The 25,601-nt window shown below is 43.7% G+C and overlaps 2 protein-coding genes across 4 annotated transcripts in view; one reads left to right on the top strand and one right to left on the bottom strand.

The window, feature by feature from the left end:
* Positions 1-25,601, bottom strand: part of NCAM1 (neural cell adhesion molecule 1) — a 223,497-nt gene that overhangs the window by 110,579 nt on the left and 87,317 nt on the right. The window lies entirely within an intron of this gene.
* On the top strand, positions 19,101-19,613 carry LOC133368549 (cytochrome c oxidase assembly protein COX19-like). The gene has a single exon (XM_061592900.1). The coding sequence runs from the start codon at positions 19,101-19,103 to the stop codon at positions 19,380-19,382; it is 282 nt and encodes a 93-aa protein (XP_061448884.1). The 3' UTR covers positions 19,383-19,613.

Raw genomic sequence — 25,601 nt, 5'->3', positions numbered from 1 at the left:
CTTTGGAGGCCCACTGTAAATTGTTTGCAAGGCACTTTGACGGTAAAGTTGCTTGCCTCTGTAGCAATCTTGATGCCCCCTCCACATCTACTGTAGTCCCCAGTGAGGTGTCCAGTGCAATGTCTGCTGCAACTTCTTGCAAATGGTTTCAGTTGATGCAGCCTGATGACGTGGACAAGGTGCTTGCAACGATGCGGACAGCAACGTGTCCTCTTTCTTGGTTTCTTAAAGCTTGCTACAGGGATTTGATTGAGTGGTTACTGCCTGTCTCTAGGCACCACCAGGGACTCCACCAGTCCGGACTGTCCTTTTATATGGTTTCTCTCCCCGCTCTAGCACAGATCTCAACAGATCCCCCTGCTAGGCAGCACCACCAGTCACGTCCTATAACCAGTAGTCCCAGAGACTCTGCCTGAGTCTCTCAATCTGGTTACCTCTGTGACTGAGTGCTAAAGCTGTCCCAATCCCTTTGATTTACTCAGACTGCTTGTGGTGTTATTCTCTTCACCGCTGCCACCATTTGTTTCCCTTCAGCCTTGGTATTTACCTTACCCTCCCTTCTGGTCTGTGAAACCCCAGCCAAGGATCAGGCCTTTGGTAAACCAAATATATTTATTAAATAACAAAGATAACAAGATTTCTTTAAAAGGCACTTAAGCATATGGTTACATCTATTCCTGAGGTACTGGTCTTAGTATTAATCCGAACTCCACCCTCTCCTCTCAAAACCCGCCAAAACAACCCTCTCAAGTCCACCAACGTCCACCTCACATCCACACCACATCCACTGGTAGGGATTCTCTAGTATTCGTATCTCACTGCTACAGCCAACACCTGTGACGTATTCTCCTGTGTTCGTATCTGGATTCTCTGTTGTTCGTATCCCACCGCTACTGCCACCACCTGTAAATGCATTGTTGCAGAAGGGAGTGGTTCCAGCCGCCATTAAAAAGGTGGTGATCCGACCACTCCTGAAAAAGCCCACCCTGGACCCATTGGTTTGTGACAACTATCAACTGGTTGCAAATACGCCCTTCTTAGGGAAGGTGATAGAGAGGGTTGTGATGCAGCAATTGCAAGTACTCTTGGATGAAACAGATTATCTTGACCCATTCCAGTCTGGGTTCACGACTGGTTATGGGACTGAACCAGCCTTGGTCGCCCTGATGGATGACCTTTATTGGAGAAGGACAGGGGGAGTGCGACCCTGTTATTCTTACTTGATCTCTCTGTGGCTTTTGGGCCGACTTGGTGAGATGGGTATTGGAGGCACAGTGGTTCCGATCCAATCTCCAGGATCGTTTTCAGAGAATAACATTGGGTGATTGTCTTTTGGCCCCCTGGCAGTTGTGCTGTGGGGTGCCGCAGGGTACCATCTTGTCCCCCATGCTGTTTAACATCTATATGAAGCCCTTGGGAGCGGTCATCAGGAAATTTGGAGCAAGGTGTCAGCAGTACACTGACAATACCCAGCTCTATTTCTCTGTAACATCTGAATTGGGAGAGGCCGTGCAAGCCCTGGACCGCTGCCTGGACTCAGTGGTGGGTTGGATGAGGGCCAATAAACTGAATCCTAGCAAGACAGAGATGTGGTGGGTTGGTGGTTCCCGAGTTTAGATAATTGATCAGTTGCCTGCTTTGGATGGAGTCGTACTTCCTCTGAAAGGGCAGGTCCATAGTTTCGGGGTGCTCCTCAATTCATTTTTGTTGCTAGAGGCCCAGGTGACCTCAGTGGTTAGGAGTGCCTTCCATTAGTTTTGGCTGGTAAGACAGCTGCAACCATTTCTGGACTGGGATAGCCTGACCACTGTTGTCCATGCACTGGTAACCTCCAGGCTGGATTACTGTAATGCGCTCTATGTGGGGCTACCTTTGAGGTTGATCCGGAAGCTGCAGCTGGTGCAAAATGCGGCAGCAAGAGTGCTCACTGGGGCATGGTATCGCCAACATGTCACCCCAGTGCTGAAAGAATTGCACTGGCTACCTATTAGCTACCAGGCTAAGTTCAAGGTTCTAGTTTTGGTGTACAATGCCCTACACAGCTTAGGACCAGGATACCTGTCTTATCCTTTATATACCGTTGATCACTGTGCTCTGCAGGTGAGGGCCTCCTGCAGATACCATCTTATCAGGAGGTCTGTTCCTCACAACATAGGAAATGGACACTTATGCATTGTTGGCCTTTGGAAGCATTTCTGACACCTCGTGTCAGGAGGACTTAAGTACTTTGTGGATGTTCCACCACCTCCTACGCACTGAGATCCGCAGCCCACTCATTTTGCACTGAGGTTTATGGCTTTTAATAGACTCTCTTTGTAACCAGGCCTGCTTCCTGCCAACTGCAAAAGGGCCCAATAATTAATATTCTATTTAAGTTTCACATTAGTCTTTCATATTTAGTGAAATGTAAGCCTTCAGATGACAGCAGCAGCAAAAGCAGTGATAAAAACCCAATGTGCATTAAGGAAAAAATAAGCAAGAATGCCAGAATTAAAAGGCTTCCCCTCCCCTTCCTATTTGAATGGGATGCCTTTAAGTTAAGAACCTGCAACAAAATGTTGTAGTATATCCTCACCCTCTAACACAGTGTTCTTCAACCTTTGGGTCCCCCAGATCTCGCTGGACTACAACTCCCATCATCCCCAGCCATCTTAACCAAGGATGATGGGAATTGTAGTCCAGCAACACCTGGGGACCCATGGTTGAAGAATATTCCAACAGGAGTGTTCCTGTTAAAGATCCTGCCATCCAGTCACGACCTCTTCCAGGATTCCATAAGCTGTTACAGGCTCAAGTTATTTCTTTTCCATCTGACCCACTCAACAAGTCACCAAGGTGTGGCTAATGAGCAAGACCAAACATCTGTGGGCTGTTTGGGGAGAGTTGCCTCCTCAGGGTTTCCCCCCGTACTGGCTGAGGCTGAGTTGCAGTCCAGCCTTGAGATATCATGGCGCTCTTTGTCCCGAAGATCTGGGCTTGTTCTATTTTTCATTCCACAATAACTGACTCAGTAAATATAAAATTGCATCTTTCTTTTTTTCCTTTCTTCTTCTTTGTATCATCATCATCATCATCATTTTGGCTAATGAGTACAATATGGGGGGGCTCTGCTGCCCCTTCACCCCATTTTCTCTCATAACATCTGCAACATGCATGAATAACGCAATCCACAAACTGCCTTGCTCTAGCCCATTAATTTGATTATATTTATTTTTCAAGTGTAAAGCCAACTTTCATCTGAAGAGCTTTTCGGATGAAGGAATCATTTTATTTTTTAAAAAACAATATTTAATCCCCCTGCTGTGATTAGCTTCAAAGTTCTGATTACTGAGAATGAAATGTATAAACTGGAATGGTTCATGAAGAGCAGCGACAATGTCATGTTGCATGAACAATGACCCTCTCAACTGATCATTTAATGGTTGGCCCTGGACTTTGCCCCCCCCCATCTGAAAACATCAAGTTGTAATTTTGATATTTGTCGCTTATGGCAAACAAAATGTCAGGAACAGTCACAATTATGGATGCAAGCCATTCAGCTTTGCTTGTTGTATGAAGATGTGAGAAAAACTTGATAACGCTGGGAAAACTGATGTTTTTAATGGTTACTTTAAAGAAAAAGGCAAGCCAACATTAGCTTAGTGCTGTATTTGGGGCTTGGAAATGGCATGGGATGCGGGAAGAGACTCGTATAGTCTCAGTCCTGGCTTTATTGGATGTCAGTACAAGCTGCTCCAAAACAGAACTACTGAATCACATTCCTGCAATTCGGAAAGAGTAATACATGTTCCTGTATTATTACATCAGGATTAACTCTAAGCAAGGCTTCCCCTACCTGGTATCTCCAGATGTTTTGGACTATGACTCTGATCATCCCTGAATATTGGGCAAAGGACCCAAGAAGTTGCCTTACACCAATTCAAGCCCTCGGTCCATCTGGTTCAATACTATCTACACTGATCGGCAGCAGCTCTTCAGTGGTTCATACAGGACTCCTTCCCAGCCCCACCTGGTAATGTTGAGGATTGAACTTGAGACTTTTTGCATGCAAAACAAAAAGTGTGCTCTATCTATGACCTAGGAGACCAGGGTTCAAATCCCCACACAGCCATGAAGCTCACCGGGTGACCTTGGGCCAGTTACTGCCTCTCAGCCTCAGAGAGAAGCAGTGGTAAACCCCCTCTGAATACTGCTTACCATGAAAACCCTATTCCTAGGGTCACCATAAAGTCAGGATGGACCTGAATGAAGGCAGTCCATTTCCATCCCAGCACTACAGCCCTTATACTGGCAGGAGCTGATGAGAGTTGCATCCCAAACCATTTGGAGGTCACCAGCTTGAGGAAGCCTGCCCTAGACCCACAGAAATGGTCTCCTCCAATTCTAGTTGTCTGTCAGTACAATCCACCGAGTTTCTAACACACAATAATCTCTCCTGAGGCATTAACCCCAAAATCTTCAGGGTTCAAATCTCAACTATAAAAAATCACTTTATGCAGAAACACAAGCAAAGCTAATCTTCTGGTTTGGGTTGATATTATTAATAGAGGGGAAACAAAACAAAATTTTAAGGAATTCAGATGGACTGTGGACTCCTTTCTTGTCTCTGCTTCCACATCAGTTCATGCTTTCCTTACAACAGCCCATGCCAAAAGACCAGAGGTACCTTCTGCAACATGTTTCCTACAGCAAGAGCACTTTTGCTGAAAACTCAATGATGGCAACCTTAAGCATAAGCACAATGCAAGGTTTATGCTCCTCAATGGGGCTCTGGGAAAGACTGCCTCCAGATCACCATCCCCGAACGTGGTATATACTTGAACTGCATTTTGCAATGCTAAAGCAAAGAAAGAAAATGCAACATTAGTCAAGAGGGCTCCAATGGCAGGGAGGCCATTTTGAAGGGAATCAGCTTTATCTCTATATGAAAGTTAGGGATTTGATATATGGCTGCCAGAAGGAAGTGTGGAAAAAGAGGCGAGCTATGGAGACCTTCAAGCCAAAGCCAGTTGTTTCCCTCCTGGACGTTTCACGCATCTGACATTAGTCAAAGCAACTGGAATCTGCGAGGTATAGTGTCCAAATTGGAAGCAAGCCACTAATGAACAGGCATTAGCTAGCTAAGATAACACCCCAGTGGAAGGCCTTTGAAGGATTTATCAGTGCCCGGAGACGAGAGACACAGCTAGGCTGTCAGGAAACTGAACAAGTAGAATGAGCCAAGCTGAAGGCACGGTATAAAATCTAAGCACAGGGAGCATTTCAGCTGCAAATGAAAGATTCGTATTACTGTACTGCATTCTCCGCTGTGCATTTAGACACCCAACACAGATTGCCAGTAAGAGATGGAACACGTTAGCTTTGCAGGAAGTGGGAAGAGGGGGAGGGATGGGGAAGAATCTCAGGTTATTTATTCCAACAAGAATCAGAAGTGAAGACACACTAAAGGGGGAAAGGAGAACTTAAGTTTAGCTGCAGGGAATCTTTGGAGGCAACTCTTGAAGTATAGTTAAGCATGTATGACAACGCCCCCTACTAACCACAGCAAAAACAGAAGTCATAATTGTGGCAACGGTTGTGGTCAAGCACCTATTTGGAGAGTTATTTATTTGTGGCACTCCAGATTCTGGGACAATTCGGCAACCCAAATTGTGCAACTCAACAAATTTGCCCAAATGGAGTTGGGAAGGGAAAAAACTAGGCAGAGAACCACAGATTAGTCTCTTCTTTTTAGGAGAAAGGCCATAGGTTAACCATCTAGTGCAGGGCTTGCAAACAGACGATTCCAAGCTCAATTCCTAACACAATGATTTGCAAACTGCAGAGGTTATTTGGAATTCCTTACTTAATGACAAGTAACGAGGAATGACTCTTGCTTAAAGACAGCTTGTTTCCCACAACCAATCTATCCACTGTAACATGCAGCCATAGACAAGAGTTGGCCATGCTGGAGCATGCTCCCTATTCCAATGGGGGCACCTCTGAAGCTCAACCTGTTTTACCAGTATCCAGCATGAACTGAAGTGGGAGCCCCAGAACGTACCTCTTCCACCAGAAAGTTTGCTATGTAGAGCAATCCCTCTGCGGACAGTTCAATGTAGAAAAGGCCTCCTTAAGATGGGAACATAAAAGAACATGCTAGATCAGGCCAATGACCCATCTAATCCAGCTTCCTGTTCTCACAGTGGCCAACCAAATGCCTAAGGGAAGCCCAAAGGCAGGGCCTGAATACAATAGTACTCTCCCTCCTTGTTTAAGTTTGAAAATCACAATTCTCCCTAGCATTTCCACTAGAAGGATCTCTGGAAAAGCCCTAACATCTTGGAAGGGTACTGCCAGTCAACTGCATCCGGCCAAATGAAGTGTTTCATTCTGATTCCATGTAATGCACCATGCCCTACAACCTCCTTTAGTCTTGCCAGTATTAAAGTTGGAGGCCCTCTGCTTTTCAAAACCCTGCAGCTTTAAAGGTACAAGAAATGATTTTACAATCCAACTGGACAGTTCTCCAGATAGTTCTACTTTATTCCACCCTAGCAGCCTTGTACCAAGCATTGTTCGAAACCACAAAATCAGTTTTGGAATCAGGGGTTAAAATGAGTGCAGTTTTGAAAAGTTCAGTCCACCATCTTCATTCAAAATTGTGTCAGACAGTATCAAAACATAGACAAAAATCTGTTCCTTGATCTCAGAAACTATCATGCAAAATTTGGTTATGATATCTTTATTTATTAATTAAAATATCTACAAGCCACACTTTTCATAAAAGTATATCAAGGTGGCATTACAAACATATATGGAGTAAGAAGTGTTGAAATGCTTAGCAAACAACCAAAAAACTTTCCAAAATATATTGTAGATTAGTCTGACCTTATCTGTGGAGTAGTGCCCAGTTCTAGACCCCATGGTTTAAGAAGGATGTAGATAAACTGGGAAGAGTTCAGAAGCATCAATAGTCAGGGGTACAGAAAAGAATGAATGGCTGAAGGAACTCCTACTTTTACGTAGAAAAGACTGAGGGAGGGCACAATAGCACTTTTCAAATGCCTGAACAGCTTGCCACACCGAAGAGAGCAAAGAATCGTTCTTTGTTGTGCCAGAAGACAAAACTAGATTGAATGAGCTTAAGTTAGAGGAGGGTAGATTTCAGTTGAACATTTGGAGAAATTTCTTAAAGGAAATTTGACAACTGCACCAGTAGCAGATGGTATGATGGAGTAACAGCACTCATCTGACCTCCAGTCAGTTGCATTGCTGCTGCTTCCCGAAAGGTAGTGTCATGAGCCCCGTGGAGTGGTCCTGCAGTGATGAAGGAGAGGACGAAGATACAGATTGGGACCAAGGGGAGGATCCTAGTAACATACAACCAGGAAGTGCTGAGGCAGGAGGCGTCAGTACTTTCGACAGGGACAGCTCCTCCCGCTTAGCTCCAGTTAGGACAGGATGCCAAGGGATCACGAGCACCTCCCTTCTCCGCTCTACCACCCATGCTCCCAAGATTCTGCCACTGCACATACCTCCTCTGGAGGAGGAGAATCTCAATGACATGCCACTGCTCCCAAAGCCCCAGACACCTGACACAGCAGGCTCAGCTGGCCTCCACTTTCCCACCTTGAAGCAGCGCATGCATGCGTGCACACTCCCGTTCTGTGACTCCTTCCTCAAGCAAGTAGAAATAGCCCTCCCAAACTACTCAAAGGTTGTAAGGAAGTGCGTCTAAATGCTGTGACATCTTAGCTTTGAGTAGTCATGCCTAATTATGTCATGTAGAGCTGAGAATCTTGTGTGACATGTGAGCTAATCCATGAAGTGCACTAAACTGGGGTTTTTCATTAAACATAATGAAGAAAGATACACCAGCAGGTCTGAGTGCTTCACTGCTGCATTTGCATCACATCAACCTCCCTGCTGCCTTGCTCTCCCCCTCTACCTCCCAGTAAGCAGCAGCAATGCAACCAACTGAAGGTCAGGTGAGCACCCCCCCCATCATGCTGTCTGCTACTGAACTGAACCAATTAGCTAGAGGGGAGAGTCACTGCAGTAGCCCCCTCTATTAATGAGAATGTTCCTATATCAAGCAGAGGTTGGTTTAGATGCCTTATAAGGCCCCTTCCAACTCTAAATCTCTGATTTAACCATGCTACTAACTAGAGGAGCATTACTAATGACCACATCTGTGATTCACAAGAAATGTTAGGGCTATCAACATTGAGCCTCAAGTCCTGCCTTGCATAAAATGAATAAAAATCAAGGCAATATAATGGGAAGCAAGAGAAATTAGGCAGAATAATATTCTAACATGGTGGCCTCTTTGCTTAACAGCAACTGAGACTGCAGAGAGAAGGCAGAAATAAAAGGTGCTTTTTACTGCCTTCCCTACATCCTCTCCGCCATCCTTGCCTGTTGCAGCAGGATGTCAGAAAAACATTACCAACTCTCAGTCAATAAATGGCTGCCCTCTCCTAGCTCATGCTGTGGAGGTTGTAGAGATTTCCAAAGAAGGGCAGTGTACGACGAATCATTTTGAGAAGCTGCTTTCTGATTCAAAAGCTCCAAAATGGATCCCCGGGAGAGAAGGAACGAAAAGACAAATTCCATTTAAACCATCTAAATGAGACTCCAGCGCAGCTGTGGCTGACAAGATATTTCTGGGAGCAAAACCGTCAACACAGTGGAAGCTGCAATACATCTATTTGTGTCTACAGAAGTATACTAGAACTCTACCATTCCTTTTTTTAAAAATGGGAAATATAGCACCAATCAGCTGAAGAGCTGCTGCAATGGAGGACAAATTATATCGGTGCAGATGCACAGAGGGAAAGGACTGTGCTTTGTTCTTGCCACCTTTAATCCTCAGCAAATGCACTAACAACAATGCTGCTGCCTCTATTAATCTGTGGGCAAGGCAAGACCTTGGAAGCCATTGTTTCAAACGGAAGTCATTCTTTAATGGACATCAGGTGTGGAAAGCAGTCAGTCAGTCACAGCAGTCTGTACCCCACTGAAAATACATTATTAAGCCACATTTCTCTGAAGAATGCTGCAGAGGATCTCATTAAATCCATTTAGGTTCTCTCAGTGACCCAAGAAAAGATGAGAGGGAAGATTTGCTTCAATTATTATTGCCACAGCTATCAGTAAAAATGAGGGATTATCTTTCAGCCTTTTTCTGGGACAACTAACCTTCCCTTGTCAAATTAGGACTGTAAGTGAAGACATTGTTATGAAAGCTTCACAAGAGCCCTTGTGAATGCATGTAGGCCAGTCTGGAGCACTGGGGGGGGGAAGCAGGACTTCTGATCACACAGAGAGAACCTACACATATGCAACTTGTACACAGCACATTAAAAACTGATCATAGAATCATAGAATTGTAGAGTTGGAAGGGGCCTATAAGGCCATCAAGTCCAACCCCCTGCTCAATGCAGGAATCCAAATTAAAGCATACCCAACAGATGCCTGTCCAGATGCCTCTTGAAGGCCTCCAGTGTTGGAGAGCCCACCACCTCCCTAGGCAATTGGTTCCATTGTCGTATGGCTCTAATGGTTAGGAGGTTTTTCCTGATGTTCAGTTGAAATCTGGCTTTCTGTAAGTTGAGCCCATTATTCTGTGTCCTGCACTCTGAGATGATGGAGAAGAGATCCCGGCCGTCCTCTGTGTGACAACCTTCCAAATACTTGAGCAGTGCTATCATATCTCCCCTCAGTCTTCTCTTCTCAAGGCTAAACAGGCCCAGTTCTTTCATGTTCTCTCCTCATAGGGCTTGGTTTCTAGTCTCAATCATCCTCATCAGATTCAGTAGTTCTATTTTGTTAAGCATAAAATCGCATTCCAGCTTTTAAAGACTATATTTTCCTTGAGTAAAACAATTATAAACTAAAAGTGGTTTCCCTTCTGTCCCAGCTTGGTGGACTCCAGAGAAGAGTCAATGTGCCTTTCCGAAACTGTCAACAATCCACACTACACAAGTATGGAAAGCCTTCGCTTCGTAGGAAAACAAGCACAAAAACCTGGAGGCATCAGGCACACTGAAAGTGCCATTAATGCCACATCTATGCATGGCCACAGGCAAAGATAACGCTCCACTGGAAGGCGGGGGGGGGAGGATGGAAAACAAAACCGGAATGAAATGGCCCAAGATACCAAACGGAGGGCAGGGTTTGCTACATCAGCATCCAAAAAATAACAAGACTGGGAGGTAGGCGGGGAGACTTCCAACGAGGGATGGGCAAATCTGTCAGCTTTGGTTTCTCCAAGTCGCTCATTTTCCCAGTCTTAAGTTCAGCTCTCCACATGCCCCCATCAGCTTATGATTAAAAAAACCTCCTCGTTAAAACTCATCAACATGTTATTGTGGATTTCCCGTAATCTACACATTTTATGCCATTTTGCCTTACGCATTTCTGCAAAGCATTTCCCCCTAAGATAATTCATTTTTGTATGTTATTGTCACTCATTTACGTATTTATATGCACACTTTCCGCTAGTCTATAAGTTTCTGTGCACATCACTTGGCTGGAGAATTGCACTGCAGAATTGAAAGAAGTGTGAATCTTGAAGGGTTGTTTTTCGGTTCACATACGGTTTCATGAAGTGAGAACTATGTAAGTCCACCTTTAAATGCAAACGGAATCAAATTTCTTGCCCATCCCTACATCCAACAGAGTGCTTTTCAGTTGGTAAAGCCACGGCAACAGCCATTCAGAATATAGGTGTAAAGGACTCCAACACCTGAACCAGGTGAGCCTCATGGAAAAGCTGAGACATTGCCTGGCGATAAGATAGGATGGGCCCCGGAACCTCTTTGGACATATGTCTGGGGTGGTATGTGGATGACTTCAGGCCCTGTGGTAAGTGGGAGGCCACAAGATTGGATAACCTAAGATGAATAAAGGGGTGTCAAAATGTCCCATCTTTAAACCACTGCATTGTTCCCTGAACTCAGAGCATCTGTGAGCTTGCAGAATCCAAAAAGACTAATATTGGTGCATGATGGTAAGTGTTCCCCATGTATTTCTTCTCTCTGTCCACTCCCTGCCTCCCTACCCTTTACTAGCTAACCAGTAGATCGCAATGAAGTTCTCAAGGTGGCTGTGGAAGGAGAGGGAAAAGCTAATACAATTCTTCTTCCTTTGCCAGTTTTATGAAGCAACTAAAAATATCTCCCTGTCTCATTCCTTCTGTCTTATCGCTAAACATTTTATCACCAAAATTGAGAAAGTATGTTAAATGTTACACAACAGTTCCAAAAGACATTTCACAGGGCGAAACAAAGAGACATGGTCCGGGGGCCATAAATCTTAGAAGGTGACATTAATAAAATTCTCCCTCTCTCTCCCTAATGTATTAAAATAGTATTTTACAGGAAACTTGCCATGTGGCATGGAGTGAGGAAGATGTTATGTTGAACCCATTGACATTTTAGCAAGGAGAGTTTTTTAATAGGATGGAAACTTGGCTCAGTAAGGAGAATGTGAAGAAAATGCCAACCCTGATGAGTCCCCAGCAACGGATGCATCCTAATTTATATGGTATTAAATATTTCTCCTCCAATCCAGGATCATGTGCATTTTTCCTTATACGTGCACTTTCCTTGGTTTCATGCTCCTAACACAGCTCAGGCCAAATAAATAAATAAATCCATATGATTTGATGACATTACACCCAGTTCACACATTACAGTAAACTGTAGTTAAAGCTTTACCATGAATGTGCCTATCTGGGCCAGTGTTGCATCTGAACCAGAAGTCATAGTTTGTTTCATTCAAATGAACGACAATCAGTAAGCCAAAAACAAACCTTGCTACAGATCATGTTTTGTTGGGAATGAAACAAACAAGCCAGCCTTTCCCAGAGCTTTCAATATCCGTAAACTCCAATCCAGGGCTGTGGAGTCGGTATGCCAAACCTTCGACTTCGACTCCGACTCCTCTATTTTTCTACTGTCTGACTCCGACTCCACCCAAAGTTGCTTCCGACTCTGACTCCGACTCCATGACTCCACAGCCCTGTTACCATATGTTGTTATAATATTATATGTTTTTATTTTGAAGCCGGAGTAGGAGTCGGTACATTTTCAACTCCAACTCCGACTCCACTCAAAATTGCTTCCAACTCCGACTCCACGACTCCGACTCCACAGCCCTGCTCCACTCTCTCCTGTAGCTTGTGAGCACAACAGTGAGAGCTCAAATAGGGAGTGTTATGCCATAAGATGCAGCGGAATCTTCCAGCCATTGCCCAAGGCCCATAAAGAGGAAAAGGAGTGTGTTACCCAAGAGCACTGAGGTGTTGCTAAACTATAAATCCTTCAAGTCATAACATAGAACAATTGTAAAAAGGAAAAATTGGATTTTATTTTAATAAGGAAGGAAAAGAAATAATGTTAAAGTTTGAACAGAAACATCATCAGAGAATGGAAGAACAGTGAAGTGGTATTCAAATTGAAAAATGCACATATATATGGCATGATAATCAATGTACAAAATGATCGTCATAGTATTATTTTACCACCATGATTGAAAAATGCAGTACATAATGCACCACTAAAAAGCCTTTTAGATTCCCTGTTATTGTTATTAATAACTCTTTACTCTAAACACTCCCCAAGGGATGCTACGATGAGTACAAGCAACCAGCTCAGATTCCTCTGATACAATTCCCTGCTTTTCATCTCCAGCACCAATGAACCAATATTTGCTTCTTCTTTTGCTGTGGGAGGGGCTCCTTCTCTAGCACTCTGTGTCCCAATACTGCCTGGATCCACAGCTATGCAAATAATCCATCCAATAATAAATCACAGCTTGACATTAGTCAGTCTTACTAAATCCAGTTCTCTTCAGTCAGAGGAATGCTGAGGGACACAGAGAGAAAAAGAGAAGAGACCCCCCTCTGGGGGAACAATGAGATACCTAGAACTGGCCAGCTGCAATGTTTCAGTGATACTGTGGAAAAACTACATGATGGACATCCAATTTCTCAAAGTTATTTATGCCTTCTACGTTAAATTTTACCTTTGTAGTCCCTTTAGTACCACTCCCTATATATATGTATATATGTGTGTGTGCATATATATATTGTATTTTATGTATTTTAATTTATCTTAATGTTTTTGTGATTACTGTTTACAATTTTATTATGTACATGTTTGATTTGTTTTTGTAAGCCGCCCTGAGTGCCCTATTATAGGATAGAAGGGCGGGATAGAAATATTTTAAAATAAATAAATAAATAAGTGGGTCAATATTGTCGCTGTTTTAATAACAAAAAAGATGGCAGAAGCTGCTTTTGGGGGTGTCCTTCCTTCACACCTCACAGAAGCACAACAGAAGCCATTTTTGTGTGGGTTCTGTACATGGCACTGTTCTAAGCATTATAGATCCATAAATGCGTGAGTAGGCCAACTGCACGTGGCTTTGTCAGAAATAGGTGGGTGGTACAAAGCAGGCCGAGGTCAAGTTCCCTGGGGAGCTAACAGGGAGATGAGGACGCACAGCCAAAGGCAGGCAGGGACAAAGGGGAATTGAGAAGAGGCTTAGGCAGTGTCTTCATGCGAGAAACAAGTGGTCCAGAATGAGGAACAAGCTCTCCGACAAGGGCTTTATATAAGGCCTAGTAGGCCCAGACTGGCCATTGGAGGTCTGCTGTTTAAGAGGTTCTGGTGAACTGGTACTGCGGGCAAGAGAGTGGTGTTAAAGGCACACAGCTCAGTCTACCCGACTTGCCACAGAAATAGTACTGACACGGGAGCTACAGTACCAGCATCTGAAGGCTGGTAGCCTCATTTAGAGCACACAAGGTGTTTTTCCCACAGAATCAGCATCCCTGAATGTCCACAGCCTTTGCTGAAAGTGATGTCAGGGGCAGAGCCTTATAGGATATGGAAGCCCACATAGAATATACTGGCTGAGAGCCACACAAGTACCTGAAGACACACTGTCAGGAATTGGATGCGCAGTAGTGTAAGGGAATACATACACTGGACCAGACTGGAAAGACGGGGCGAACATGAGGAAACTTTCCAGGGGCAAGAGTCAAGTGGCGATGGTGCTGGGATGTCCAGCCATTTGCCAAGTGCTACTGCCTTAACCCAACATTTCCATAAGCAATTCCCAAGCTCACTCTTTGGGACAGAAACACACTTCAAATTCCCTGGACAATGGTTGTTGAGTTAGCACTGAAAACGTACATCTTTTAAAAAAAAGAAATTATAAGGGAAATCACATGGTACAACACTGAAATATCTTGGGATATGTTGGATGGCAATGAACCATTTCTCAGCAAGGATAGTAGATACAATGAGATTAAATCCAGCAACTAGTCTCTGTTCTGCAGGGATTCTTAACTATCCATCAGTCAGATTCTTTGAAATGGAGAGGAGCCAACACGATTCCTTTGTGGAATCCAGAAGCTCCTCTTTCAACCAGTCAATAACTCAGAGGACCCAAAATGGTTCCAACAGCTCATTCCTGGAAGAACAGCTATTCTGAAGGCCCTGGACCTTACTGCATGTCCTCAGAGATCTACTCTTGCCTTTATTTTAGAAGGAAAATCAATGTGAGAGTTGCTGATGAGCTGCTCATCTTTTGTGGCAAGTGGAATTAAAAAAAAGGATCAACAGCTGATACTCCCCAATTTACTGCTGGGCTCACAGAACTTGTATCAGATGTGAAACTGACCCAAGACATTTTGGGAAATGAGGCAGAAATCCTAAAAGCCTCCTCCCCCTCACTGGCATGGGACACAATCCATCTGGAAGTCCTCCTGGGCATTTGGAAGCAACAGCATGTAGCTCAGTGGTAAAACACATATTTTACACACAGAAAGTTCCCAATTTAAGCTGGGGGAACACCACCCCACCACCCCATCTGAAACCACGGAAAGCCCAGTGCTAATTAATATAGACAATACTGGGCTAGTTGGACCAATCGTTTCACTTAAGATTCTATGGCGTCATCTGCACTGTACATTAATAGAGGTATCATACCACTTTAAACAGTTATGGTTTCCCCCAAAGAATCCTGGGAACTGTAACTGGTTGAGAGTTGCTAGGAGACCCCGTTTCCCCTCACAGAACTAAAATTCCCAGAGTCTGCTAGGAAGTTTGTCGTTGTTGTTATGTGCCTTGAAGTCGATTACGACTTATGGCGACCCTATGAATCAGCGACCTCCAAGAGCATCTGTCGTGAACCACCCTGTTCAGATCTTGTAAATTCAGGTCTGTGGCTTCCTTTATGGAATCAATCCATCTCTTGTTTGGCCTTCCTCTTTTTCTACTCTCTTCTGTTTTCCCCAGCATTATTGTCTTTTCTAGTGAATCATGTCTTCTCATGATGTGTCCAAAGTAGGATAACCTCAGTTTCATCATTTGAGCTTCTAGTGACAGTTCTGGTTTTATTTGTTCTAACACCCAAGTATTTCTCTTTTTCGCAGTCCATGGTATCCGCAAAGCGCTCCTCCAACACCACATTTCAAATGAGTTGATTTTTCTCTTATCCGCTTTTTTCACTGTCCAACTTTCATGTCCATACATAGAGATCGGGAATACTATGGTCTGAATGATCCTGACTTTAGTGTTCAGTGATATATCTTTGCATTTGAGGACCTTTTCTAGTTCTCTCATAGCTGCCCTCCCCAGTCCTAGCCTTCTTCTAATTTCTTGACTATTGTCTCCATTTTGGTTCATGATTGTGCCAAGGTATTGATAATCCTTGAGAAGTTCAATGTCCTCATTGTCAACTTTAAAATTAGTCTTCTTGAAGTTCAGCTGTAGTCCTGCTTTTGTGCTTTCCTCTTTAACTTTCATCAGCATTCGTTTCAAATCATTACATCGTCTGCATATCTTAAATTATTGATATTTCTCCCTCCAATTTTCACACCTCTTGGTCCAATCCTGCTTTCCGGATGATCTGTTCAGCATATAGATTAAACAAATAGGATGATAAAATACACCCATCTCACATCCTTTCCGATTGGGAACCAGTCGGTTTCTCCATATTCTCTCCTTACAGTAGCCTCTTGTCCAGAGTATAGGCTGCGCATCAGGACAATCAGATGCTGTGGCCATTTCTTTTAAAGCTTTCCATAGTTTTTCATGATCTGCACAGTCAAAGGCTTTACTGTAATTTATAAAGCACAGGGTGATTTTCTTCTGAATTTCCTTAGTCTGGTCCATTATTCAACATATGTTTGCAATATGATCTCTAGTGCCTCTTCCCTTTCTAAATCCAGCTTGGACATCTGGCATTTCTTGCTCCATATATGGACGAGGGATTGTTCAACCATTCTGAAAAGTATAGCTCTATAAGAAGAATAGAGGTCTCCTAACAATTTAGTGCCCTTAACCAACTACAGTTCCCAGAATTCTTTGAGGGAAGCCATGACCATTTAAAGCAGTATGATACTGTTTTCAACATAAAGTGCAGATGGGCCCTCTGTCTCAAAATAAGGCAGTCTCCTATGGCCCTATGCTTAGCACAGCTCCTATTCATTTCAATGAGGCATGTGCAGGAGAACTTGCCATGGATTGCACAGCATCAAACAGATCTGCCCATCTCCCATTCCATTGCCCTTAATGGCACCCCAAATTCGCCACTCGAGGCAGCAGCCTCACCATGTCTCATGTGCACGCTGTCTCTGGTCAAACACATCTCCCAGCACAAAGACACAGCAACTGATATCTCTCATCATTTATTGTTAAATTTATTATCCAGCTTCCCAGATAAAACTCTGCCTCCAGGACAACATATGGCCAAGGGTAAAGCACAGAGAGCAATCACACCGTACAACCAACAAATACCAAACAGTTAAGTTTCAATCCACACAGCAAAAGGAAGGAGATGACACAAACAGCCAAGTTTTCACTTGCCTCCCAAATAGCTTGGGCGGACCTTCCTCTAGGGCAAGTGAATGCACCTCAATATAACAACACACAACCTCTTCTCCATTTAGCCCCACTGAGTTCCACTTATTGCTCATTTTCAGATCCAGCAGGGTCATTTTCCTACAGAAGTTCAGTCGGTTGTATCCAATCACTTGCTCTGTTCTCCCAGCTACTAGGAGTTGGCAACATTTTCCTGGATGGTATTCTGTTAAAAAGTACCATGCACATATGGTGCAGGAGTGTACAGAATGAGCCCATGATGGAGCATTTTAACGCATTACAGAAGCGACGGCACAAGTCCCATCAGATGGAATTGCAATCTGTTTGGCAGGGCTCTTTGAGAATATAATACACTAACTGCAACAATTATAGATCTTGGTTATTTTGAGGGGGGATAAAAACAGGCAGCAAAACATTTGTAACATATAATTATATATGCTATCGTTCGTCTCTTATTTGTGAGTGATGTGGGCTTATTAACTGCCTGCTGTGCTTTGATCTGCATTCTGCACTCCTGGGCGTCTTATCTGTTCATCACCACTGCTCAGCTTAGCTACAAGAAAGTATCGACCTTCCACTGTTCAATGGCAGCACAGAGATGGGAATAATCCACAAAGCAAGGACTTGCAATTCTGACTCCTCAAGGATAACACTGTTGTGAAAAAGTGAGGCAGGGAGAGAATGGGCTGCTGTTATATTTTTGTTCATTTCAGCGCCATCTTTCTGCAAAAAGACCTATAAGGCGGCTCACAAAGGTTAACATAACGCAATACATTTTTTTTTAAAAAAAGTACAACTTAGAAATGTTGTGTGCATGGTGCCCAGATATCCTATACTAAGGTTCCAAGAATCTTACACCTTTAGCCACTGCGGCAGCTCCCCGAAAGAGGGAATTATTGGCCTACATCTGGTGTGCTTCTGTATCTCCAACACAGCTGGCTGGAAGGAGCCACAGCAGCTACCAACTGAGCAGCTGTCAGGTGATGCAAGTAGTCAATGGCATTGCACCTGGCTCTATAAAGCCTCGGACAGAATCAAGTCTCAGAAACTTGTCTCTAGAGAGGTAATTAAACATCTGTCAGCTTGAACTTCTTTGCCTTGCTTCACCTACCCTAATCTGCCGATTAGCCTTCATTCTGGCGGAGTCTCCAGATCACCAGCCCTGACACTGTGTGATGCTGGCAGGAAGGCGCATAGAGCAGTCTGGACGTGTGGATTCTGAAGAAAGCCTTCCACCATTTTTTCCCACTGTCCCTCTCCTTCTTGTTGCAAGCGCATTCTTCAAATATAGCTCGAGTAGCTGCAAGAGACTCCTCTCCATGTATTTTCTGCTCCTAAAGTGCCTTCTGAGAGTTTGTAGGAATGACCGAGATCCAAGCTTCTTTGCTGTATTTCATTTAGCTAATAATGGTTCAACCCTTGGTTGGCTCTGAATGGCCATGGGAATCAGCTGAACGTCTATTTCATTTGCTAATCGGGTACCATCCTACGTACAGATGAAACATGACAATCCTACAAATGTCAACTCCTGGACAGGGATGGGCCCTTGGAACCTGCTGGGAGATGCACTGGGCAGAGCATCATTTCCAGATGATTGACTGGGAAGTTTCACTGAGAGCTTTTATTGTACCCTCTGGTTAAACCCTTGGTTGGCTCTGAATGGCCATGGGAATCAGCTGAACGTCTATTTCATTTGCTAATCGGGTACCATCCTACGTACAGATGAAACATGACAATCCTACAAATGTCAACTCCTGGACAGGGATGGGCCCTTGGAACCTGCTGGGAGATGCACTGGGCAGAGCATCATTTCCAGATGATTGACTGGGAAGTTTCACTGAGAGCTTTTATTGTACCCTCTGGTTAAATGAGGCCTTTAAATTTGAAAAGTTACACTGCCTTTAAAGATAGATTTATTACACATTAAACAGTTTCCAGAACTGATGCCCAGGCTAGATTTGCAACTTGGTGTCAATCTATATGGCAACAATGATGTCAAAGAAGCTCACCTCAAACAAAGCCAAATAAAAGATTTGCCAGCAAACCAAGTGCCCAACAGCATCTTCCCTGAATCCTCTACTTAATTTGATTTACAAGGCTGCCACTATCATTGAGGAATGCGTGTCTATGTGTTACGGGGAAAAATTCCTCACATCCCAACACATCTAACACATTTGCTAAGAGGCACAGCGGCTGCCAGGGGAGAGGATCTTCGCCATGTCTACGGCTATGAACTTCGGGACTAAAAGCTTCAAGCCGAGGCCACCAGACAAAGGCTCTTTCCCTTTGGATCATTTCGGTGAATGTACAGCATTCAAAGAAAAATTCATGAAGTGTCTGAAGGAAAATAGGTTTGAGAATGCTTTGTGCAGACAGGAATCAAAAGAATATTTAGAATGCAGAATGGAGAGGCAACTTATGTCCAAAGAACCACTGGAAAAGTTGGGATTTAAAGACCTAACAGAAGAGAAATCAGAAACCCAACCTAAGACATTGTAATGAAGAGAAAGGAAAAGGGAGAAAATCCTGACCATCTCTTATGGAAAGCAGCAAATCTTCAGTAGTACATATTGTGCATTGTATATTTCAAATGTGATTGCAACATGAAGTGCGCCTTCAAAGAAAATGCTGTAACTGTTGGCCAAATAGAAGAGTTACAGTGCAAACCTATATGCTGTCTACTCAACAATAAGTCTCATTGAGTTTAATGGGGCTTACTCTCAAATAAGGGGATAGGATTACTGCAATCCTATCACCAATTTATTGGGAGTAGGCCCCAGTGAACTCAGTGAGAAGTAGTTCTGAGTAGACATGTGCTGATACAAAACAAGCCTCCCCTCTGAATAATGAAGTTTTGTAGGAGATACAGTAAATGGTTTTCTTTAGGGGTTTGGGGTGTTAATGGTTACTTTTTTGTTTTTAAATAATTGTTTTATTATGTTCATAATGTTGAAAAGTTGTTTTTGGTTATTATATTTGTTATGTCACTGTTTTATTATTTTTTGTTATTAGGAAATTGTTTTTGCAATTGTTTTTGACATGTATTTTTGTTCACCTTGTTGTAAGCCGCCTTGAGCACAATTTTATGTGGAAAGGCGGCATACAAATAAAATGATGATGATGATGATGATGATCTATTAACATGACTAAAAGAGCACTGTCTGCTATGTGTAGTCAGCTCCCAGCTGACAAAGTGAACAGCAATGGGGGTTAGAAACCCAGCTTTCTTACTTAATGCCTGTAAAAGCAGAGGTTCAGCTGGTATAAAACAAGCAGAAATCCAGAGGTCAAGAAAGATGTGTTGATTCCGACCCTTAGCAACTACTCCACCTTCAGACAATTCAGTTCATGCTATTAGAATGTTTTAAAGAATATAGTAAGGATGGCTGTTAGTATGTTGAAGGGTCCCTTTTGTTAACTTCAAAAAGGAGCTAGTGTATGCAAACCATGTCAAAATGTAATACATTAACATGCCACTGCTATGTATTTCAAGTGTATTGGTTTGCAAGGAATTCTGATGCTATTAGAACCACCTTTCTTTATTACAACACTGCACCAGAAGCAAAAAGATCTCAAAATTTATTCTTGCAGATTAAAATGGACCCCGGTCAATGTATCAAAAAAAGCTATATAGTTGACTATATTAAACCACCAAGTCAAGTGCAACTCTCATCAAATCTCATTATTATGTTTAAAACCTCAATTATTTAAGTCATTTCTGGGAGAGGGTCTTACTTTTAAGATGCAAAGCAATGACAGCATAACCATCAAGAGATAAGGAAAAAGCCAATTATTGCAGGCAGCCACATTTTTGAAATTGGTAACCAGATGAGTCGTAGCAGGAAGAAAGGCATGAAAAAGGAAAAAGACAGGTCCCATTAGTCCCTAATGATTTGGGGATGCTGGTTGATATAGCATAATTAACACTAAATTACCAGCTATGAATTAAGCAGAGAGTATCAGCAGAGTTTCAACCAACCTAGAGAGACTTCACATCTAAACAAAAAGGTCAGCAGCTTCTTCCATTGCACAGTTTATATCGGCACATTTCACATTTCTTTATTTCCTTTCTATTTTATATCCTGCTGGCCTGTCAGTTTCAAGGAGGGGGCGGAGCCTGAGACAGGGTTCTGGATGTCAAGTCATAAAAGACTTCAGAAGTTCAAAGACTTCAGAAGACTGATTCCAGAAGTTGTCAGAGCCCACTGCTGGACCAGGAGCTCTCTGTACCCTATGGGCTCCTCCTCAGCACCAGAACAGGACAATATGCAGCCAATTACCCACCATGGCATTTTGACAGCGGGGGAAAAGTTAACAACTGGAAGACTGGCTACGCAAGACAGACAGGCTATGAAAGAAGAAATGAGAGAGGAATTTTCTGTGTCAAAACTTAACTTATTACTGCCCTAAGTTCTCTGCTACTTCTCCTCTCTCTCTCAGCAAAAGGAAAGTCAAAATCCCAGTCAGAAAGTCTAGCGCAGTGCCTTTTCTTTTCTCTGTTCTTCCACCTGGTCCCCCTCCAGTTAACCCGCAGTACCCAAAACAGAAATGTTGGCAAACCAACACATCAAATATGCACGGGTGTGTCTAGGCACACCAGTGAAGACACATGGATCACGAGAGCCTCCCAAGTGGAGGTCCCTTTGTGCCACACACACCTTGATGCTACTGTGCTGCCACAAGCTGTATTTAGACGGTCACAGAGTTTTTATGCCAGATAAATTGTAAGACAGCAGTGGCAAGCTAAAATCGTTACTACTCAGTAGCCAAGTGCACTCCATATGCCAAGCGGGTTTTAGCTACTTTTCATCGCATGTATGAATCAGTTTTGAAAATGTTCCTCTGCATGACTCTCAGCAAGAATCAGAACTACCCTGATTTTTAAACGGCATTGCACAGAAGTCCAGTGAAGCCAATTTACTAATCCACAAAAATATACGTTAGTCCATCTGCCAACATATACCAAATGAGGTTGGTTGTGGAGGTGCATCGAGTTTCACAAAGTAAGAACAAATCAACTTTCTCTTCCAGTTTACACATATTTCCATGCCTGGTTACTTAGAAGCACTTCTAACTCACCAGAGATGAGTTGGAGACCTAAACACATGCTTTCTTTGAACACAGATCTGTTTCCACATAAATGAGCATTATCTAAAACAAAAAGGACCAGGCTCCTGTTGTGCTCTATGAATCCACAATGAAGAACAGCTCACCATTCTTAACCAAAACAGGAAATTCTAGTTGTTCACAATACAGTTGGGAAGGGACCGCAGCTCAGTGAGAGAAATGTGCATTGTATGCAGGAGGTACATCCAGCTAAAAAACAATGATCAGGTATCAGGTATGGGAAAGGAACAATGTATCACAGGCTCTGGAGAACTGCTACCTGTCAGGGTAGTTATTAGCAGGCTAGATTGACAAACAGCCTGCCCTGCTATATGTATAAGGCAGTTTCCGCTCTTTGCTACCCTGCACAAGTAGATCATCCCCATGTGGAACTCTCTTATGGAGTCGAGCAGAGCCAGCTGGAGCAGGTGTTTCAACCTCTCAGCAGAGCTGACGGAATAAGCCCATTTCAATCGGTCATTGTAAGTACTACTTTCTTTTTAATCAGAAAAGTTTAAGAAGAACTCATGATAAATAGAGAAAAACTAAGTACGTGAATATCTCATTCATCCAGATAGGTTCTACATATACACTACTGTTTAAAAAAGTGTAAAGGGTCATATACATCAGCTTTGGTAACATGACTGATAAAAAGAGAGAAAGGAAGAAAAAACGAGTGACAATTAAGCATAATATTACTATTTCCCTAGAGGGATGTATATTTATATTTTTTTTACTAAACCCAGGGAATTATATGAGCACCTCAGTTTCTTTGGGGAAGGGCCGCAAAGAAGAGAAGACTGAGGGGAGATATGATGGCACTCTTCAAGTACATGAAAGGTTGTCACACAGAGGAGGGCCGGGATCTCTTCTCGATTGTCCCAGAGTGCAGGACACGGAATAATGGGCTCAAGATGCAGGAAGCCAGATTTCGCCTGGACATCAGGAAAAACTTCCTGTTAGAGCCATATGACAATGGAACTAATGACCTAGAGTGGTAGTGGGCTCTCCGACACTGAAGGCATTCAAGAGGCAGCTGGACAGCCCTCTGTCAGGAATACTTTGATTTGGATTCCTGCATTGAGCAGGGGGTTGGACTTGATGGCCTTACAGGCCCCTTCCAACTCTACTATTCTATGATTCTAGCCCAGTGGTACAGCATCTAGGTCCCAGGTTCAGTCCCCTGCATCTCCATGTGGAGCTCAAAGGGACTCCTTCTTGAAGCCCTGGAGAGCCACTGCCAGTCCGTGTAGACAATACTGAGCTAGACGTACCAATGGGACTGACTCAGTATAAAGCAGCTTCCTCTGTCCCTATGTTGGTGTTTTATTTTTATCTTCCGGTGAGTGGGCAGGATAATGGCAAAATTGCAAAACCATCTCAGCGTCCTTGGCAAAAAGGCCATATATACATCCAATAATAAATAAATATAAGTGAAAATAAAGCATAAGGCTGGGTGTCGTCTTGAAAGTATGTAAATTTCCTTCCATGAACTTGTGTTCCCAGTGGCACATGGAAGGCAACCCTCTCCTTGGGATGGGTCCTCCCATCAGCTGACATGGCAGGATTGCAAATCTTCTTCCTCCTCAGCTGTGGGAGGGCCAAACCACCCTCCCAGACCGCCTTGTGGAGCGAAAAAAAACCACTCCCACCCTTACAACACTCCAAAGAACTAACTGCCCCAAAACAGGGGAACAAAGGGGAAGCACAGCAGTGAATTAAATGAGGAACTGTGACTCCCAGAAAAACGTATACTGTATACACAGACATTAGGCCATCTAGAAGGAAGAAACTGCCATATGGTTCCTCTCTAACCACATTATGTAGGATGGAGACAGAAGCCACTACCAACCCCACAGACACTCCCTGATTTAACCTCATCTGCAGATCCTGGGAAAAGGGTGGGCATCCTGCTCTCCACGGCCACTGGGAACAGAAATTCACAATAAGAAATTTCTGTTTTCCCCAGTGGGACATGAAATACAGTCTCTCCTCAGGATGTGATAGAGCAGTTCTTGGTAGTGGGAGGGCACCTGGGGAAGCCAATCAAGTCCTAACAATCCTCTGCAGAACACGGCGCCCAAGGCCTCATCTATTTTGTTATGTTTGGAAAAGTTGTGTAGGTATGCCCAGGTGGCCATCCTGTAGATCTCAGAGATAGGAAATTGCCCAAACACATCACTGACATGGAATCCCTCAAAAGGAATGGGCTGTCAGACCCCCAGGTGGGGAATTCCCAATGGCCAAATAGGCCTGCACAATGACATCCTTCAGCCATCACAGAATTGAGGATGTGGTCATTTTATGGTCAACCAAAGTCCCACTGAAGGCCACAAATAGGGCCTCAGACTGTCTGGATCTCCGCTGTCTTGTCCAAGTAGAAGCACAGCGCCCTCCAACGTGTGCCAAGCCCTCTCCTAGCCCTAAGAAGGATTTCGGCAAAAGGAAGACAACAACACCTCTTGGGACCTTTGGAACAGTAAATTCACTTTACGGACAAAGGCTAGATCAGGCCGCAAAACCACCTTGTCCTGATGGAATATACACCACTATGGGTTTGATGACAAGGCTCTGAGACCCTCCAAGCCAAGCAGATGGCCACCAAGAACCCTCTTTTCAGAAGCAAAAGCTTCATAGAGCATGTAGCCAAAGGCTGAAAGGGCTGGCCTGTAACCTTTGATGGGGTTGGGAAGCTCCATCAATCCCCGCTCTAGTATGCTGCCGGCTTCAGTGACTTCCCTGCTGCCTCCAATTCCTCGGGGCTGTGCCTGGCCTCCCTGCTGGTTGCTAGTGTCCGCCCCCTATCTAGTGTCCTGCAAGGGGGCAAGGGGAGAAGGCAACAATAGGGAAGATGGAAGAGAGAGAAGGAACCCCACCCAAGAGAAGACTAAATGTCTAGGCCATTAAAGAGCCACCCCAACTAGTCTCAGCAACAGGCAGAACCAGTCTAGGAGGGCGGTCCAGCAAAGGAGGACAATAAAATTTCCAGTCCTGCCTGTGTCAGCTGATGGGAGGAACCATCCGGAGGAGAGAACTGCCCACCATGTGCCGCTGGGGAATGTATATTCCAATGGTTTACAGAAACGCTTCAGTTAAAACTACTATTTTAACTTTAAAGAAGGGGTGCCTGAGTTTGCTTTTTTTGTTCTTCCTTCCCATCCCTTATTTATTTACAAAAGTATTTCTACACAAAACATCAAGGCAACATACAGCAACATTTCCTTTTGTGTAATATATTTTACGATACATTGAAAGGCAGGGATGGTCTTCTTTGAAAAGGATGTATGTCACGGTGCTCTGGGAGCCTTGATGGCTGAAGAATGGGGTAGAAATGCCCTGAATGAAAATAATTAAATAAATAAAACCCTTTTTTACCTTCTACCTGAACACTGAAAGGCTTCAGTTACTGACAAAGACATTCCCTTCCTGATTCACTCCTTCCATACGCCACATTGACCCTCTTGATGCTGCTGACCCAGCTGAATTTCTCTCCCCATCAGTCATGTAGATGTGGTGGCACGTTAGCAGAAAACACAGCACACCGTAATAAAGGGAGACGAGAAAAGGAGTGGTAAATCGTAGGCTTTGGTTTCTTCTGACAGGAGAGAATGC

This window comes from Rhineura floridana, chromosome 12 (assembly GCF_030035675.1).
Source record: "Rhineura floridana isolate rRhiFlo1 chromosome 12, rRhiFlo1.hap2, whole genome shotgun sequence".
In the NCBI taxonomy this organism is placed as follows: domain Eukaryota; kingdom Metazoa; phylum Chordata; class Lepidosauria; order Squamata; family Rhineuridae; genus Rhineura; species Rhineura floridana.
The sequence above is the reverse complement of the archived record's forward strand: the minus strand, read 5'-3'. Positions and strand labels throughout refer to the sequence as shown.